The 19,975-nt window shown below is 39.8% G+C and overlaps 1 protein-coding gene across 13 annotated transcripts in view; it reads right to left on the reverse strand.

Annotated features, from left to right (window-relative positions):
- Positions 1-6,475: 6,475 nt before the first annotated feature.
- C2H1orf105 (chromosome 2 C1orf105 homolog) overlaps positions 6,476-19,975 on the reverse strand; it is a 62,684-nt gene continuing 49,184 nt past the window's right edge. For 10 of the 13 annotated variants that reach the window (XM_072648623.1, XM_072648619.1, XM_072648616.1 and 7 more), the window contains one exon: positions 14,703-16,013. In XM_072648623.1, the coding sequence (XP_072504724.1) occupies positions 15,826-16,013 (188 nt within the window). In that variant the 3' untranslated portion in view covers positions 14,703-15,825. Of the gene's footprint in view, positions 6,883-14,024; positions 14,218-14,254; positions 14,460-14,702; positions 16,014-19,975 lie in introns of those variants that run through there. The other 3 variants (XM_072648624.1, XM_072648626.1, XM_072648625.1) reach the window with 3 other exon arrangements.

Below are 19,975 nucleotides of genomic sequence, written 5' to 3' on the forward strand. Positions count from 1 at the left end.
ATTTTGGGGGATGATAGGGGGAATAGAGGGAGATAACAGCGGAGAAAGATGATTTGCCATAGCTTACTTCAACAGTTGTCAAACTTTGTGTCTCAAGATTCCTTTACACTCTGAAAAGTTATTGAAGATCTCAAAGAGCTTTTGTTCAAGCGGCTATATCTATCGATATTAACTGTATTAGAAATTAAAACTGCTAAAATTTTAAAAATATTTATTAATTCACTTAAAATAACAATAATAAATCCTGCTCATGCTAAGATAACATATTTTTATGAAAAATAACTATAGTTTCCAAAACAAAAAAATTAGTAGAATAGCATTGTTTTACATACTTTTGAAAATCTCTTTAATGTTTGACTCAATACAAGACAGTTACCTTCTCATATCTGCCTCCACATTAAATTTATTGTAATGTTATTTTGGTTGAAGTATAGGAAGAAAATCTAGACTCACAGTTACATAACTGGAAAAGGGAGGAATATGTTAATAAGCAAATAACATCTTAGTATTATTATGAAAATACTTTTACCTTTTGGACTTCCTGTGAGGGTCTCAGGGATATCAAAGGATCCATGGACCATGCTGTGAGGACCACCGATGTAATCCTCCTTGTTTTAAAGATGAGGAAACAGAGTCAAAGAAAGTTGTTTTTTATTTCCACTAACTTTACTTTACATCACTTCATGCAAGTCTTTTCATATTTATTTCTAGTCTTCATTTGCCATTTTAATGATATGATATAAAATTATATTGTTATATCACATTTTATTCTGCTTAACCAAATTGTTGGATATGAACCTTGTTACAAGTTTTTCAGTATTACTAAATAAATCAGCAAAAGATATTTTTGTAAATGGCAAGTGCATCTTTTGCTCCTTTTAATAATGTTCCTAGTACACATATCCTAGGCACTTGCTAGTCCTGGTACAACTCTCATTGTTTATGAGACAGAAAATATAATCTGTTTTCTAACTCATTTCATGTTCCAAGGCAACATTCTCCAAATCAGAGGACTTTAACTTCCCTGAAACTCCACATTCCTGCTGAGTTACAACCTTGAGCCAAATAGGCCAGAGTTCTCTACAATTAAGAAACAAGTTTTCCTGGAAATAGCAAAGAGCAGCTGCCTGATCCTGGCTCATTTTTCTCTAATTCACTGACCTAAGATCTCACATGCCTTGCCAAAGATTTCTCAAAGTACAAGAGGGAACAGAAGGATGGGTAATATATATGCATGTCAAAGCTTCTCCATATGGTCAACTCTTTCTAGTCACTGAATTTGATTCAACAAATAGTCATTAAGCAGTCTTTCTGTTCTTGCACATGACATATCATCTCCTGACTCTGTACCTTTGCATTGGCTGTTCCCTATGCCTGGCATGCCCTCCCTTCTTCCCTCTGTCTGTTGTAAATTCTGGGTTGCCTTTAGGACTCACCTTGGTGCTGTCACCTTCAAAAAGCCATTCCTGGACCCTTTTGATGCTTGTACCTTATTCCTCCCCGCTGCCTAAGACATCATACGTATTCTAAAAGTTTTTAAAACTTAAAACCTTATATGTGAATGTTGTAGCCCCACTCCCCTTAGACCCCCTCCACAATTAGAATGTGGGGGCAGGAACTGTATGGCTTTTGTCTTTGTACTCCTACAATTTAGCATTTAGCAAGAGATTAATAAATGCTTGTCAGTTGATTGATGATTGGTTGATTCCCTAAATTGTTTACTGAAAATGTTTATGAGAGGCAGTGTGGGGCAGTTAGGTGGCACAATGAATAGAGAACTGACCCTGGAGTCAGAAGGACTTGAATTCAAATTCGACCTCAGACATTTGACACTTACTAGCTGTGTGGCCTTGGGCAAGCCACTTAATCCCAATTGCCTCGCCTCTGGAAGAGAGAGAGAGAGAGAGAGAGAGAGAGAGAGAGAGAGAGAGAGGAGAGAGAGAGAGAGAGAGAGAGAGAGAGAGAGAGAGAGAGAGTAGAGAGGGAGAGAGAGAGAGAGAGAGAGAGAGAGTGAGAGAGAGAGGGAGAGAGGGAGAGAGGGAGAGAGGGAGAGAGGGAGAGAGGGAGAGAGGGAGTGAGGGAGAGAGGGAGAGAGGGAGAGGGAGAGGGAGAGGAGAGAGGGAGAGGGAGAGGGAGAGGGAGAGGAGAGAGGGGAGAGGGAGAGGGAGGACAGAGACAGAGAGACAGAGAGACAGAGAGAGACAGAGACAGAGAGACAGAGAGACAGAGAGACAGAGAGACAGAGAGAGACAGAGAGACAGAGAGAGAGAGACAGAGAGAGAGGCATCGAGGTGTTGTGGAGAGAGAGCTAGCCTTAGAGTCTGGAAGACCTGGGTTCAGGTCCTGTATCTGACACCTATTTTTTGTGTGACCCTGGCCAGGTGTCCCAGGAAACTCTAAAACTATGAATTCCACACAAAATGCTGATCTGCACTGGTAGAGGGAGGCTCCCAGTGAGTTCCCTACATGAACGAAAACATAGATTCAGATTAAAAAAAAGAGAAAAACTCAATGAGACAAACAAATCCTAGGTTCAAATTTGGGGGGATTCATATATATGGCAGATCTACCAAAGTCTCAGAACCAACCTGGCAGAGAACAAGTGCCTTGAAAAGTGGATGATTTGAATAATTCCACCCAAGTCCTTAAGGAGAGTAAGCTTGGTAGTAATTGAGCTATGTTGGGCCATCCTTGGACAAACTAGTAAGTGCCCCTGGAATAGCCAGAAATGGTTTGTGCTGTAAGATTTTCATGTGCTGGTTTAGGGAAAGAAACAAACATCAAGTTACATGAAATGCTCCAAGGACAAAAAGGTGGACAGCACTCCAACCCTTCACCTGGCTGAATTACAGTAAGGAGAATCTCTGAGCTGGCAGCCTATTCTGAGAGTTCCTCCCCACACTTCCATCTAAGGAAGTTGGAATGCCAGCCATGTTGTCTGGCAACTGGAATTAGGCCATGCTTAGTTGGACCACTTCTCCACCTGCCCCCAAATGGGGACCTTTGTCACCACTTGTCTTCCCCACAAGCCCTCATTAGTGATCTTTGTCAACTTCCCCAACTAGAATGTCAGCTCTATGACTTTCTTTTTACTTGTATCAATATTACCAGAATTTAGCACAGTAGCTGGCATTGAAACACTTAACAAATGCTCCCTCATTCTCTCTTTCTTTCATTCTCTTTCTCTCTCTGTATCTCTCTCTCACCTGCTCTTTCCTTCTGTGGCCATCTCTCTGTCTCTGTCTACCTCTCATCCCCCTCCTTTCCGTCTCTACCTCTCCCCTTTCCTTCTCTCCCACTGACTGTCTCCCTCTTCCTCCCTCTCTCTTCCCTTCTTCTGTCTTTGTCTCTCTCTGTGTGTGTCTCTTTGTGTATGTCTCTGTCTCTGTTTCTCTCTCCTTTCTGGAGAGCTCGAACCCCAGCAAGGTCAGTAAAGGGAACCCTTAACATCACCCTATGTGATTTGAGAGAATAGCTTGGACACTGCAGGAAAACGAGTGGATGCTAGAAGAGGATACTGTGAAACTCCCCTATCATAGTGGTGATAACCGGGCAGGAGGGATCCAGGACCTGTTAAAGTGAGATTCCCAGTATGGAAAAACCCTTGTCCTGAAGCTGCGTGAGCCTGAACAATACTTGACATGGGTTCTGTAAAGCTTATCATTCATTTAAAGCATACATAATGTACTTTACCACCTCTTTATGAAAAAACCTGTTGATACTATAGAGACAAATTGCCATCAGCTCTGGAATGGGTGTCCTCCCACTATAGGTGTTTACTTGTTGATTCTGTGGTTCCCTCCCCTGGCCTTGGATTTCTGATCTGTTGTTATTTTTCTCTAGTTTCAGTTGTATCTGACTCTGTGACCCCATTTGGGATTTTCCTGGAAGAGATACTGATATGGGGTTATAATCAAGAGTTGTCTGTGTCATTGGCTGAAGGCTCAGTTCAGGAAGGGCTGAAGTAAGAGGCAGTTTAAATAGAGTCAGAGGTAGTGTGGCATCATGGGAAGAGCAATGGTCTTTGGTTGCTGAACTTGGACTGCTGGACTTCATTGACATCATAGGGTATGAGTGAATCCCAAAGTTTTCATTCCCTCTGTGACCTAGTGTAGTAGGAATGCTGCTAGCAGCTGCTGTGGAAGTATAAAACCAATAACACCAGCACACAGGAGGGCTGCTAATGCAGGCTGTCGATCTGCTTTTCTAAAGGAAAGACAGCTTCAAAGGGGTTAATAACCTTACTTTAATTAGACAATGAAGAAAGATATATAAGTAGAGAGAAGTGAGTATCCAAGAAAGACAGGGCTCCAATTGTCTAAAGAAGGTAAAGGTACATGCATCACCAGACCGGGAAGCACCAACATCTGGGTTCACAAAGTGGGTTAGGAGGGGCTTAACAATGGCTACCCAGAGTCTCATCCAGACAAATCACAAAGAGCTCAGATGAACATTCTTCCCATGAGTGAGTCCCAAAGCAAAATGCCAACCTTCCAGAATATTTAACAAAAACTCACCCCAATTGGCTCAGAGCCAGAAAGCACTAAAACCTACTTGACTCAGCACAGCTGTGAATTATCAGGGTTCAAAGACAATTAATCCTTCAGATATTTACAATTTAGCCTGAGCCTGGGAAATTGAACTCCAAAAAAGAAACAACAAAAATCCCACCTTGTTTGCACTTACATCCAGGACAGGTGATATCACTTTTGTTGTTCATTTGTTTTCAACCCTTCATGATCCCATGGACCATACCATCCATGGGTTTTTTTGGCAAAGATACTGGAGTGGTTTGCCATTTTCTTCTCCAGCAGATTAAAGGCAAACAGAGGTTGAATGATTTGCCCAGGGCCACATAGTAATGAAGGTCTGAGGCTAGATTTGAACTTAGGTTTTTCCTGATTGCAGGCCCAGAACGCTATCCACCGAGCCACCTAGCTGCCTCCTAATTTCACCTTACGGGGCTCTAGATTCCTCATTTGTAAGTGACTGATAGGTGTACTAGATGACTTCTGAGGGAATTTCTAGTTCTAAATTATGATTTCTTTCTTTTAGTGGAATAAGGCTATCTTAGAGGAATCATCCATAGTGTTAATTTCATATGCATTTAATTAATTGATTTTGGCCTGCAGTCGGACCCTTAATTTAGCATACGTACACTTGTGTGTTTTATCTTCCTAATTTAGATTATATGTTCATCAAAAGCAGGATTCTCATATCTATATCTATATATCTATATATATCCCATAGAATAATGAGTATACTACATATAGTAATGTATATCATACGTGAACTAGGTATTATATACTTGTTCAGTTATTTTTTTCAGTCATGTCTGCTTTGTGACCCCATTTAAGGTTTTGTTTGACAAAGATACTAGAACAGTTTGCCATTTCACAAATGAGGAAACGGAGACAAACAGGGTTAAGTGACTTGCCCAGGGTCACACAACTAGTGTCTGAGACTGCATTTGAACTCAGGAAGATGAGTCTATACTCCAGCGCCACCTAGTTGCAATTATATGCTATGTATGTACTAATTACACTATTAGTCATGTAGCAATACAGTGTACTTCTGCCCATTATATTTGGAGTTAGAGGACCTGGGCTTGAATCTTGACCCCTATTACTTACTACTTATATGATTAAGGACCCCTTCCACCTCTCTGGGACTCAAATGCCTCATCTGTTAAATGAGGAACTTGGTCTGAATGATCTTTAGTGTCTATTCCAATTTAAAATTCTATGACATTTTTTTTTTACAATCCTGTCTGCAAGATTCTGACCTAAATTGATCTTTTACCTCAACATTTATTAATCATTTACTACTTTGTTGTAATGTGCTAAATGGCTTTTCGTTTTAAAAAAAGTTCTTGTTCTCAGGGAGTTGATGTTCTGCTGGAGGAGGGGTATGAAAGTGGATTAAGAAACTGGGGGGAAAGGATAGGTCTGGGATTTTGTAGCTATTGTTCAGTGTTTCAGCCCTCTCTGACTCTTTATGGCCCCATTGGGGGTTTTCTTGACAAAGCTACTGGAGTGCTTTGCCATTTCTTTCTCCAGCTCATTTTACAGATGATGAAACTGAGGCAAACAGGGTTAAGTGATTTGCCCAGGGTTACACAGCTAGGAAGTATCTGAGGCCAGATTGGATCTTATGCAGATGAATCTTCCAGTCTCCAGGCCCTGAAATCTACTGCACCATCTAATCAACTTGACCATCTGGTATTTGGACTAGATGGTCTCTAAAATCCTTTCTGGTTCTGATAAGCTGTAACCATATCTAGTGTTTGCCCAGTTAGATCTGCCCAGTTAGATCCTATGGGAAATACAAAATAAGTAAGCGATGCACATTCACTTGCCTACAAAACTTTTGTTGGAGAGTGAACTTATTATGTCTGTGAATCATATGAGGCAATACAAAATAAAGTGTTCATTGAGGGCACAATAAACGACAAAGCACAAACAGAATTAACTACCACAGCTTTCCTTTGGGAATAGCTACCTTTATTTCATTTTTGAAATTTACTGGAAGAAAATCACCCCTCCTATTTGTAGAATACTCAGAGATCCCAGCCATCAGAGATCTTCAAGAAGGCATTATGTATGATCTCATACAAAGAGCCCAAGCCTTAGAATCAGGAGGCCTCTGCATGTCCTGGGTGTGCAACTTTGTACAAGTTACTCAGCTTCTTGTTTGTGAAATGGAAACCTGTCTCATAAAGCTGTTGCCCACAATGCATTTTGTAAACCTTCAAGCCCTCGGTAAATATGAGCTATTATTGTCTTGAAAGGATCTTTGGAGTGTGTTGGATGATGCCTTCTCTTTACTGCTGGCAGGGAATAATAATCCATGTACCATTGGAACATTTGCAAGTTAAAAAACCTGCAAAAAATGGCAACAATGAGTTTAGAATTTACTTTACTTTACAGCAGAGTAGTCATTTTAAACCTGGGGGAACCACTCCCCAGGGCACTGGTGGAGGTAAGAGGTGCTACAAGAAGAAGAGCATGCTTCCTGAAGGTCCATCAGCTTCCTATATTCAGAGGCTCAATTTCATCAGTTCACCCATGAGCAACCAAGGTTTGGGACACAATTCCCCACAAATCAAGCTCACAAGAGACTGGTTCATAAATTAGAATGTGATTCATTAGTTTATAGTGAGAAATATAGTTGCTAAGTGGACCAAAATACTTACATTATTTGGTCAATAGATTCTTTTCCAAGTAGGGATGTCTACAAGGGAAATGAAATTAAGATGTGAAGTCTTCTTGGTAGACATCGGGTCCATAAGAGGAATTGGATGGCTTTAAAGGACAGGGCCATAAAATTATGGAATCCTTATGTTTCCATCACCATTATTAGGAATATTTGGGTAAAACAGAGAGACCTCCCTTATGTTGGCCTGTTATGGCATGCTCTTGCTTAGGTAAGGCTGGAAATGCACTGCAATATTTTTGCTTTGGGCACTCTTTTTTTAGATATTATTTTGAAAGCTTTTGCTTTATAATTCTGTTACACTAGCATTATTTCAGATAATTACAATTAATTGGACAAGTTCATTAAACATTAGTTATATTTCATATGCCTTGTCATATATTAGATATATTTTAAATATTAGTTCATAAATTATGTTTGTTGTATATTATACAACTTATATATTGTTTTATATACAAGTTTATATTTTAATGTAACATCATATATTAGTTATGATTTTTATACTAGTATACATATTGTTACACATTTGCTATATTTTATGCACCTTATCATGAATTAGTTACATTTAGCATATTAGTTTACATGTATCACACATTTGTTATAGTTTTGTCTTCTTGATGAGATTTGGAGGAAATCCACTGACACATTTGGTAAAGTTCTTCTGGAGGATCAGTGGAATAATGTAGATAAGAATTGTATAGGGTGAAGAGGAAAGAAAGGGTTGCTATCCGCCCTTAGGAAAAATATGTTCATATTGAAGGGATCACAGTTCATTGTATTGCATGTATGTGTTCAGGATCAAGACCCCAAAAAAACTCCCACCTGCATTATTTGTCAGACACTAGTATTCCCTCTCTTCTCTCTGTCCCTTTTAACTTTGCCCACTGCAAGAACAAATTGCCAATTGAGTGGGGCATAGTTAACAGCTAAGTACTAGTGTGATTAGCACTAAGTTAAGTTAAAGTCACCAAAGTCTTTTATGTGCATCCCAAATGATTTAATTGTAGGAGTGACAGGAGTCACACAGGATGAGCAGGCCTGGGTGGGTTTCTGTTTGCATCACTGGAAGGAAAAGCCACATCTAGATCATAAATCCACTGAGTATTTGAGCTATAACTATGGAGAGCTTGTCTGGGAATAATATGTTCCTAGTCATGCCTAGTTTCTAAAAGTTGATCAATTTCATTCAGCAAATTTGGAAGGTAGGGGTAGATCATGGATTCATTTTTAAAAAAAAAAAATCATTATTTATGTTTAACATTCATTTAAAAAAAATTGGGGGTTCCAAATTTTCTTCCTTCCTCCAGCCCTATCCATTGAGAAAGCAACCAATATGATATCAGGTTGTGCTCGTCCTTCATTTTCAAAGACCATGACATCAGATAAAAAAATCTGTTAAATATGTGAATGAAAAACATATTTCATATTAGCCACGCTGCAGAAAAAAGCAAGAAAAATAAAGTGAAAAAATATGCTTGTTTGCACTTAGAGTTATCAGTTTTCCCTCTGGAGGTAGATAGCATTTTTCATCATGAGTCCTTCAGAGTTTCAACAAATGTTTTAAAGGCGCTTTTAGGGGGAAGATATGAGGCTAGGCACTGGGAATAAAAAGACCAACATAAAACAGTTCCTGCTCTCAAAAAGTTTACATTCCACTGGGAGAAATAAGATGTATAGATAAGTAATAAATGACTATTTGATTTTTAATTTCACTTTTTTGAATGGAAGAAATTGATTTTCTTTCTCTCTTCTTCCCCTCTCCACCATTTAAAGCGGGGCGGGGGGGGGGGAACCCTTGCAAAAATGTAGAGTCAAGCAAACAAATTTCCACACTGGCCATATCCAAAAAATACATATGTTTCAATCTGTACTCTAATTCTATCACTTCTTGTCATCACTGGTCCTCTGGAAGCCTGATTTATCATCGCATCGATCAGAGTTCCTAAGTCATTCAAAGTTGTTTTGACAATGCTGTTGTACAGATTGTTGGTTTTTTGTTTGTTTTGGTTCTACTTACCTCTTCTTCAGTTCATAAAAGTCTTCCTAGATTTCTCTGAAACTGTCCCCTTCATCATTTCTTAAAGTACAACACCATTCCATTACACTGATATACCATAATTTATTCAGCCTTTCCTAATTGATGGGTACCCCTTAAATTCCATTTCTTTGCCACCACAAAAGAACTATTATACTTTTTGTATGTAAGGATCCTTTTCCTTTTTCTTTAATCTTTTTAGGATATAGGTCTAATAGTGACATCATTTGGACAAACTGTATGTACAGTTTAGTAACCTTTGGGGCATAGTTCCAAAATTACTTTCCAGCATGGCTGAACCAATTCATAGCTCCACCAACAGGACATTAATGTGCTTGTTTTCCCACAGTTCCCTCATTTTTTCGGTTTTTGTTGGTTTTTTGGGTAAGCTTTGCCAATGTGATGGGTTTGAGTTAGAACCTCAGAATTGCTCTAATTTGCATTTATCTAATTGTTAGTGATTTGGAGCACTTTTTCATTGGCTATTGTATAAGGAATTCTGATTTTTATAATAATCAATATGATATGTGTAATGAATATCCTAATGGATTAGATGTTTCAGAATTGCCTTTTCCAGCTTGTGAGTAGACTCACAGTGCAGCTTGAACTGATCGATCAAACCCTGACAAGGCTCACAATCCTTGGCATCCTTCTGCTTGCGTACCTGAAGTAAAGTGAATCAAAGACGGTAGAACCTGTTCCCATCACAGAGCTCTGGTCCTGTGACCCACCAAGTAATGATTCCCAAGGACTTGAGCAGTACTGCTTCCACAGGACTCCAGAATTGTATTGTCTTCCACTCTGGCCCTGGGAACAATTGTAAACCACCTTCCTCCTTCACTTGTGATTTATGTATATAATCTCTACCTTCATTTCAGCAAGGCAGAATTCTGATCAGGGGCATTCCCGATATGCAAATCTGTTCCTCATAATGAAACTAATTAATTAAATGGCTATCTGATTGATGGCACTTTGTCTCTGGCCTGCTGTTTTGCAATTCTCAGATTAGAGACTGACTTAGTAAAATCTTAACACTGCTGATATCATGAACCTCTTCTTTAGAAGACAATTTATTCATATTGCTTTGGCCATTTATTATTTGTGGAATGGCTCTTATTCAAGAAATGATCATTTGAAGGAGAAAGCATTAATTTGACTAGTGATCCATCCCCTTGTTCTGTCTATGCTGGGTGCCTTGAATAGAAGTATACCATTCCCTGAGATAATCTATCAGAGGATGAGGAACTCTGGCAGCCTGGAAAAACTGATATGATCTTAAGTTGTATTGAGAGAGAAAGGAAGAGGGTCCAGAACAAGGGAGATAATCTCCTACTGTACTTTGCCCTGGTCAAATTCTGTCTGAAACATTGCGTTCACTTCTGGAGGCCAGAGGGATATTTGTAAACTGGAGCATATCTACAGGATGGAAACCAAGGTGATAAGAGGTGTTGAGAAGGCTGGAGGCTGCTATCTAAGCTAATAAAAATAGCAGACAGCTAAGTGGCACACAGAATAGAGCCCTGGAGACCGGGAGGTCTGAATTCAAGGCAGGCCTCAGACCCTTACTAGCTATGTGACCTTAATCAAATCACTTAACCTTTGTTTTTTTGTTTTCTGCACTATAAAATGGGAAATAAAATAGCCCCTACCTCTCAGGTCTGGTGTAAGAATCAAATGAGATTATAACTATTAAGCACTTTGTACAGTGCCTGACACATAGTAGGTACATAACGTGCTAGTTATTATTAATAATGGCTAGCGTTTATAAAGCACTTTAAAGTTTGCAAAGTGCTTTACAAGTATTATCTCATTTGATCCTCACAGCAGGCCTATGAGGTTGATGCTATTATTATCCCAGTTTTACAGTTGAGGAAACTGAGGAAGGTAGAAATTAAGTGACTCATCCAGGGTCACACACTTAGTGTCTGAATTGGCATTTGAACTCAGGTCTTCCCTGACTCCAAGACCAGGGTTCAATCCACTACCCCACTGATTGAAAGGAATTCAGCTTATTTAGCCTGGATAACAGAAAACTTGGGGGGATATGGCAAGTGTTTAAGGGGTTCAAAGAACCTTTAAGTTGGAAGAGACCTCAATCTGTCTAGATAAACTATCACTGTTGTTTTGTTATTGTTTTCTCACCACACTTTTTTTCTTAGGGGGCAGCTATCTGGCATAGTGGATGGAGTACTGGAGCTGGAGTTAGGAAAGCCCTGAGTCTGAATTTGGTCTTCGACACTAACTGTATGACCCTGGGCAAGTCATTTAACCTCTTTTAGTCTCAGTTTCCTTATCTGTAAAACAGGGGTAATAATAGAACCCAGAGCTGTTGTGATGGCAACGTGAGATGACACTTATAAAGCACTTGGTGAACCTAAAAGTGCTATGTAAATTCTAGTGGTTATTATTATTTCTGGGTGACTTCATCAGCTCCCATGTGTTCAACTATTATCTTTATGCCAATGACTCAGAGATCTGTGTGGCTGGCTTGAGTATCTGCTGAGCAGATGCCCACTGGGACATTTTAGTCTAGATGTCCCAGGCATATCTCGAATCCCCTGTCCATTATCGCTCTCCTAAACATCTCTGTTTCTGTCAAATGCATCACTATCCGTCCTATCCCAGTGTCATCCTTCAGTCCTCACCCTCCTTCCTCCCTCCCCCCAATCCAATCCATTGCTAAATACTGCTATCCCTACCTCCACAGCATCCCTTGAATTTGTCCTCTTCTTACTATTCTCATAGTCATCCCCTTTATTCAGGTCCTTATCAATTCTTACCTGGACTGTAGCAACAGCCTCCTAATTGGTCTCCCTGACTCAGGTCTCTCCCTGTTCCAACTTCTGTTCTAGTCTCCAAAATGACTTTCCTTAAATACAGATCTGACTATGCTACTCCCCTACTCAGAAAGACTTGAGCCTTCTTATTGCCTGTAGGATCAAATAGCAGCTCCTCCACTTGGCTTTTGAAATTCTTCATAACCTGTCTACCTTCAGAGGGGCCCATTTCCAGTCATCCTGATCCACATCTTAGCAGTGGACTCAGATGGCTCAGGAGGAGAGAGTGAGGCTGATGACCTTGCACAGTCCTGCCTCACTTCAATCCAACCCATGTGCAAGTCGAGACATCCCCTCCCTGAAGTCATGGCCCTCTTTTAGAACAAAGGACAAAAACAACCACCACCACCTTCACAGGACTCCATTTCCTCTCTCAGTGCTTTTGCCCTGGACATCCAGCATGCCAGGAATGCATTCCCTTCTCACCTCCATGTAGGAAAATCCCTTATTTTCTTTAAGACTCAACTCAAGCACTGTTTCTCAATGAAACTTTTTCCCCTCTATCCCCTCAATGGCAAGTGGCCTCCCTTCCCAAATTATTCTCTGTGCAGATACATACACATGTACATAAGTGCATGTACACATATATGTATATGCATACACATATATACACATATGTGTATGGATATGTGTATATACACACATGCTGATTTCTTCAAGTGAATAAAAGCTCTCTGAAGTAAGGGACTGTTCCACTTTGGTTTTTTTACGACTGCCATGTAGAATGTGTTTAACAAATGCTGGATCATTGTTAGTCATCTTGACCTGTGTCTTGCTACTGGACTCAGACGGCTCTGGAGGAGAGAGAGGCTGATAACTTTTCACAGCCCTGCCTCATTTAAATCCAATCCACTTGCAAGTGCTAGAAATAACCGTCTTAACCAAGAATTCCACCTGGCCATGAATAAATTTAGAAAAAAGACTGTTATCTCACATCATTTCAGAAGGGGGGTTTGGTCCCTAATTCCTGGTCAAAAAGTCCAGGCACAAGCACACCTTTAAGATTGTTACAAAAGCCCTTTTATAATTCATCCAGATTCAGATTTCTGTGCCTTGAACCCCACTGGCCAGCTTTCCAGGGGTTACTAAGGACCATCCCTTGATTACATCTCATTTCTATATTTCAATCCCCCCTCCCTTCTCATCTTCATTTACTTTATTCTTTATTTAATAAAGGAAATGCTGAGCCAAAAAGAATACGCTTAGTCCCCTCCCCTTTAGTCTGCATCAGGTAGCATGAGAATGGTTTTTCTTTAATTGCTAAGAGAATTGACAAAAGTGTGAGTTAGGAGATTCAGAACCCAAGATATCAATGATAAAAGTCTCATTATCTAAGACCAGGCCTATTGACTTCATTCTTTGTGAACCACATCTGGTCTGGCAGTTCTTTTGATACACAGAAAAAAGGCCTTCTATGAAGAAAAGTAGTAGATATGCTGATTTTCAGGCAGCCAACATCCCCCACTTAACTACAAGCAGTTTTGTCTCTGACATTAGCCATCAGTATGAATTATAATTGCTGTTTTTATATATAATTTCTGTGGAAACAAAATCAATCATACCTTATAAAAGTCACTCTCCTGATGTCACTGGTCCTCTTCCAGAATGAAGGACCAACAACAAAAATGTTTAACAAATGAGAGTTGATTGATTGATAGTTGAGAAGTAGACCTGCTATTTTTGCTTAAGGACCTTGAGTGGGCTTTGTCTGGAACCAGCCCATTTCACTGTGGGATAGCTGGAGTCCTTAGCGAGTTTTTGCTTGCATCAAGCCTGAATGTCTTTTCAGTTTTTATTCATTGCTGCTGGTTCTGCCCTGGGGGCCAAACCAAACAAGTCTAATTCCTCTTTCATTGGACAGCCTTTCAAATACTAACAGACAGCTGTCATGACTCTCTGGAATTTTCTTTTCTCCAGACTAAATATCTAGGTTGTCATGTGGAAAAAGGGTTAGATTTATTATGCTTGGTTGCAGACGGCAGAGTTGGTGGCAATGGGTGGATATTTCTCAAAGGCACACTCTGGACTGATATAAGAGAATCTTTCACAACTAGAGTTTCTTCAAGGTAGTATTTGGGTTGCCTCAGGAAAGAGCAAATTCTCCATTCCTGGAGGTCTGTAGCCAGAGACCTGTTGGAGAGGATATAGAGAAGGTTGCTGCTTAGCTTGAACCACGTACATGATCTTTTGGTATTCCTTTACATTCTGAGATCCTTTGATTCTGTTAGGATTACATTACTTAACCAGGAACCTTCTGGCAACCTCATTCTATTTCATCCCCATTCAAGTCATTATTTAAGCTGGAATGCACAGTTCTCACTCATATATACATCCTGTCTGTAAGGAGATCCTCCTGATGCTCTCCACATAACCTTGAAACCAACAGATATAATTATTTGCTTCTTTTAATCTGAAAGTACCTCACTGGCATTTTTGTATCATATGCCACTTAATATTTCTACTTATTACTCTTCTTCATATTTCCCTACCCCTGCCCTTCAGAGATGTTGAAGGAGAGATATTTTTTTAGTCTCTTCTGTAGCCACCATGCAATGTGGCCACTAACGGACATTCAATAATTATGCTTTTCCTTTCTTTACCAGTTCAGCAGGCCAGTCGGTCAATTAGTATTTATTAAGCACCAACTACATGCAAAGCATGCTGCTAAACACTGGAGAAACAAATACAAAAAGGCAAAAAAACCAAAACAAAATCCCAAACCCTAAAAAACCATTCTCTTCTCTCAAGAAGTTCACAGTGTAAGGGGGGAAACAAAATACAAACAAGATAGAGACAGGATAAACTGGGGGTAATCTCAGAAGAAAAACACTGATTAAGGAGGACTGGAAAAGGTTGTTTTTTGTTTGTTTGTTTGTTTTCAGAAAATGGCACTTTGCCTGTGACTTGATGAAAGCCAAGGAGACTGTTTCAGCAAGTAACCCCATTCTTCCTGTCTGTTCTTGGACAGAAAAGGGATTAAGGTGAGGTACTGATATGAAAAGATGGCCCTTCAGGGCCATGAAATGAACCTGGATTATAGTAATTGATCACTCAACATTTACCACACTTTTGAATCACAATATCTTTGGGCCAAAGCCACCATGATAATAGCTCACATTTACAAAGCACTTGACGTAAAATTTGCAAAGTGCCATACTCATATTAACTCATTTAATCCTCAAAACAACTCTGTGAGGTAGGTGCTATTATGATTCTTATTTTACAGCTAAGAAAATAGAGCTTAGGAGAAGTTAAATGACTTGTCCAGGGTCACATAGCTAGTAAGTATGTGAGGTAGAATTTGAACACAGGTCTTCCTGATTCCAAATCCAGTACTATCTCCCCTTTGCCACCTAACTGCTAGGAGGAAGCAAAGTTGAGGGACAGGTGACCTTTATTTCTCTCTCTCATTTTTTACAGACTGAGCACCAGACTGGATTTCTAGACCCCCTCAAGTGATGGAGAAAATACCCTTGAACAACTCACAATCTGGAATTGGGATTGTACTAATTGGAATCTAATTGAAGATAAATGAGAAGCACTTTCAACGTTCTATATTAACCAACTGTATTTGTAATCCTATAAATTAAGCTATTATATTATTAGGATATAGGTGGTAGACATAATAGTAGGAGTAAAAGATCTTCATCAGGAAGGAATGCAAAAAAGCCTTGCTTCTTGGCCAGGCCTGGGTGTGGGGGGAGGGGAAGACATGAGAAGAGGGCAGCAGTGAGTCAATCAGTAGTATTTACTGTGCTTAGGAATCTTGATGTTGAATTCTGTCCACATACTCTTTGGATCTGGAGGAGATTCTTTTTTGTAAGTCCGGGTACTGTCGGAGGATGCTATAAGGTCAGTATATAGTGTCTGTATGGGTTTCTTGGGACCCCAGATGGCCCTCATTTGCAGTCTGTACTGAACATTTTCTAGAGGAAAGAAAAGTAGATGGAATGAATGAACCTGTGAACATTTTTAAGCTCTTTTTTTGAGGGGGAGGGGAAGGTATCCAGATTTCTCTGAATCAGAAATTTACTTCAATAAATATTTACTAAATCGCTACTTTATGCAACCGATTGGAAGCAGGAGTTAGAGAGAGATAATATTGGCAAAGCACTGAGCACAGCTTCTTGCACTTTAAGTGGGTGTTTAATAAATGCTTGCTCCCCTTCCCACATTTAAGTCCAGTTACATTAAGTTCTAATGATTTTATGGATTATCCAGGCTTCATCTTGTTTTCCCTACCATTTGGTGGGTTTACTGCTTATTAGGACTTCCTTTTGTTCAGTTGTTTCAGTCATGTCCAACTTTTTGTGAATCCCATCAGGGGTTTTCTTGGCAAAGATACTGGAGTGGTTTGCCATTTTCTTCTCCAGCTCATTATATAGATGAGGAACTGAGGCAAACAGGGTTAAATGACTTGCCCAGGGTCATATAGCTAGTAAGTGTCTGAGGCCAAATTTAAGCTCCTGGAGATGAGTCTTTCTGATTCTAAGCCCAGGTTCTATCCACTGTGTCACCTGAGGCCCATTAGAGCCTCCACCTGTGAACTAAAGAGGAAGGAGTAGACTCATGAGTCTATCCTTCATCTTGCTCCAGAGAAAATGGTGGTGGGAAATAAAGCTAAAACCTAAACGTCACATGTAGCTTTTCTGACTCTCATGCTCAGTAACACCATTAGTTTCACTGGGAAATCCCCTCGTTTGTTAGAGAATTAAATGGCCTATACTCTGTAATCTCATAAAGTTGGTTGTGGGATCAGTTCTCCCCTTTTCACATAATGAGTTATGAATTTCCATTATACATGCCCCATCATGATAAATGTTGATTGAACACAAATAATAATAATAAAAATCCACAAGGGGTGGTTTGAGAGGCTTGTAAAGGGAGAAGGGAAGAACTGATGGTGGGAATAATTTACATTTCATGAGGATTGTTCCATTTTATAAAGAAAATTCTTGATTCAGGGAAAAGTTCCCTACTTTCAACCCCCTGGGCATTTACAATTTTGTTTAATGATCTCATCTGCTTGTCAGAAAGGTTGGGTGCACAGTGGATGATGAAACATTGGAAAAAGATACAACTGATAAACCTGAAACCAAAGTAGTAGGAGCCACTGCTGATTGAAGACACATGAGAAATGCAGATTAAAGCATCCCAGAAATTGGAAAATAAGTCAATGGGAAATTAGAATTCAATTTCTCAGATGATTTTTTTATGGGTATATGTGTAGGTGTGCTCTTCTGTAAGAAAATTTTAGAAATTATGAGTTAGTTTCAAAAGAGAGAAACTAAAGATAATTGTGAACATTACAAAAGGATTCTTCCCTTTACAGAGGGATTCATTTCAGTAGTCTCTTTCTATTCCAGTGCATTTGAAATATGATTCCAGCCAGGTGTGGTATTGTACTCCTGTGATCCTCACTACTGGGGAAGTTGAGGCTGATAGGTCACTTGAGCTTGGGTGTTCTGAATTGTACTAGGGCTAAAGCTGATCATGTATCTTCACTAAGTCTGGCACCAATACGGTGAGCCCCTGGAAGCAAGGGATTACCAGGCTGCCTGAGTATGGGCAAACTGGTCTAAGTCAGAAATGGGGTAGGTCAAAGCTCCCATGATGATCAGCAGTGGAACTGAGCTCATGAGTGGATGCTGTACTTCCAGGCTGGGGGAGATAGGGAGACCTAGTCCAAAAAAAAAAAAAAAAGAAAAGGAAAGGAAAGGAAAGATAAAAAGGATACCAAAGGTTAATACAAACAAACTCTTCATCACATAAAGGAATAAAATAGTGAGTTCACCATCACCGATGGACTTCAAGTAGGGGCTGGATGACCACTTGTGAAGGATTTACTTGAAGTCAGGATTCTTGCTCAGATACAGGTTAAACTGGATGACTTCTGAGGTCCCTTATAATTCTGAAGTTCTATGACATCTGCTTGAACTTCTAAAGGATCTGGATGCCTGAATTCTGTGGGACATGCTAATGCAATCAGAAGCTACATTAAGGAAGTACCATGTCTGGTACAAGAGAAATGTTCATTCTACTGTACTTGATTGGGCCACACTTGTAGTGTTGTACCTCAGTTCTGGGTAAGGGATGAGTTGAAATGATGCAGAGAAGCTAGTCAGGAAGATGAGAAGCTTCCAACAATGGCATTGTGAGTATCTATTGAAACCATTAGGGTTGTTTCACCTAGAAAAGAAATATTTTGGAGGGGCATAATTGCTATCTTCATATATTTGAAGGGCTATCCTATGGGAGAAGGATTAAATTTCAGAGGGGAGAATCAGAATCAGTAGGTAGAAGTTATAGTGTGGTAGAAATTGGTTTAATAGAAGGAAGAAATTCTAATCAATCACAGGAGTCTGAAAATGAACTGGATTATGAGCTCCTCCTCATCACTAGTAGAGCTCAGGTACAGCTTGGATGATTACTTTAAGAGATATCTAGGAAAAGGTCATCCATGACAGTTGATGAGACTAGATAACTTCTAAGGTTCTTCTCAACTCTCAGATTGTATGAATCTGTGAGGAGTCCATTAGCTCATTTTAAAGAGTGATCCCAGGGTATATAGAGTAATAGAGTACGGGGTACATAGAGTGAGGGACATAGAGTATCAGAGCTAAAAGGGACCTTAACAATTATCTAACCCAACCCTCTCCTTTTACAGATGAGGAGATCAGAGGTTTAGGGTCTTACACACAGGTAATAAGTGACAGTCAGGACCAGAGCTCAGAGCTCTGGAGTTCCAATGCTCTCTCCAAGTCAAGCTACAGGTTTGATTCAGGTTGGTAGCATTAAGAACTAACAAAGGCTGAAGTCTCTGGGATGACATTGGGTTCCTGGGCTCAACTCTGAGATAAATGCAAAGAAGTCATGTATATGTAACTATTCCTATCAATTATGGAAACTAGCTAGCTCTTATTCTTAGGTGTCTGATTCTCCTTATTAACAAAGTTAATTCTAAGTTAGAAAAATTGAAGTCATCACTTTTAATTTAGGCCAATTGGATGGGTTAAACAAGTCATAGATGGATAGTTTCCTTGAGGCAGCTAAGTGGTACTGAGAATATTGTGTCTGAAGTTAGGAAGACCTGAGTTCAAATCTGCTCTCAGACATTAATAGCTGTGTCACTTTGGGAAAGTCACTTAAAAAAAACTTTGCCTCAGTTTCCCATCTGTAAAATGAGGATAACAGTAATACCTACCTCCTAAGGTTCTTGTGAGGATCAAATAAGATTAATATTTGTGAGCTCTTAGCACAGTGGCTCGTACATATCAGGTCCTACATAAATATTAGCTATCGTTAATAATAATGATGGTGATAACGGACTTTTGCAAGGTGCTTTATCCACATCGTCTCATTGGATTCCCATCACATAGGTATTGTCTAGTATAATAATCATGACAATAATAGTCAGCATTTACACAGCACCCTAAGGATTGTAAAGCACTTGTAAGTATCATCCCATTTGATCTCTCCCAACAACCCTGAGTGGTAGGTGTTATTATTATCCCTATTTTACTGGTGCAGAAACTGAGGCAAGCAGAAGTGAAGTGACTTCTTAGGGTCATACAGCTAGTCAATATCTGAGGTCTGATTTGATCTCAGAGCTTCCTGATTCCAGGTCCAGTCTCTACCCACTGGACCACTTAGCTGTGTGTTATTATCCCCATTGTGCAGGCAAAGAAATTCAGGCTAAAAGAGATTCCAAAGGACTTGCCTGTGGTCGCCCAGCTATCAAGGGTCAGAGATGGGATTTGTACCCAGGACTTCTGGACTCTAGAGCCAGCATGTTGTCCGCTACACCAGGAAGTGATGTACTATAGAACTATGAGATTTCCCTAATCCTGATCACCACCATGCTTCATTGAGGCAGGGAGCACCAGCA

Source organism: Notamacropus eugenii, chromosome 2, assembly GCF_028372415.1.
Source record: "Notamacropus eugenii isolate mMacEug1 chromosome 2, mMacEug1.pri_v2, whole genome shotgun sequence".
Lineage (NCBI taxonomy): Eukaryota > Metazoa > Chordata > Mammalia > Diprotodontia > Macropodidae > Notamacropus > Notamacropus eugenii.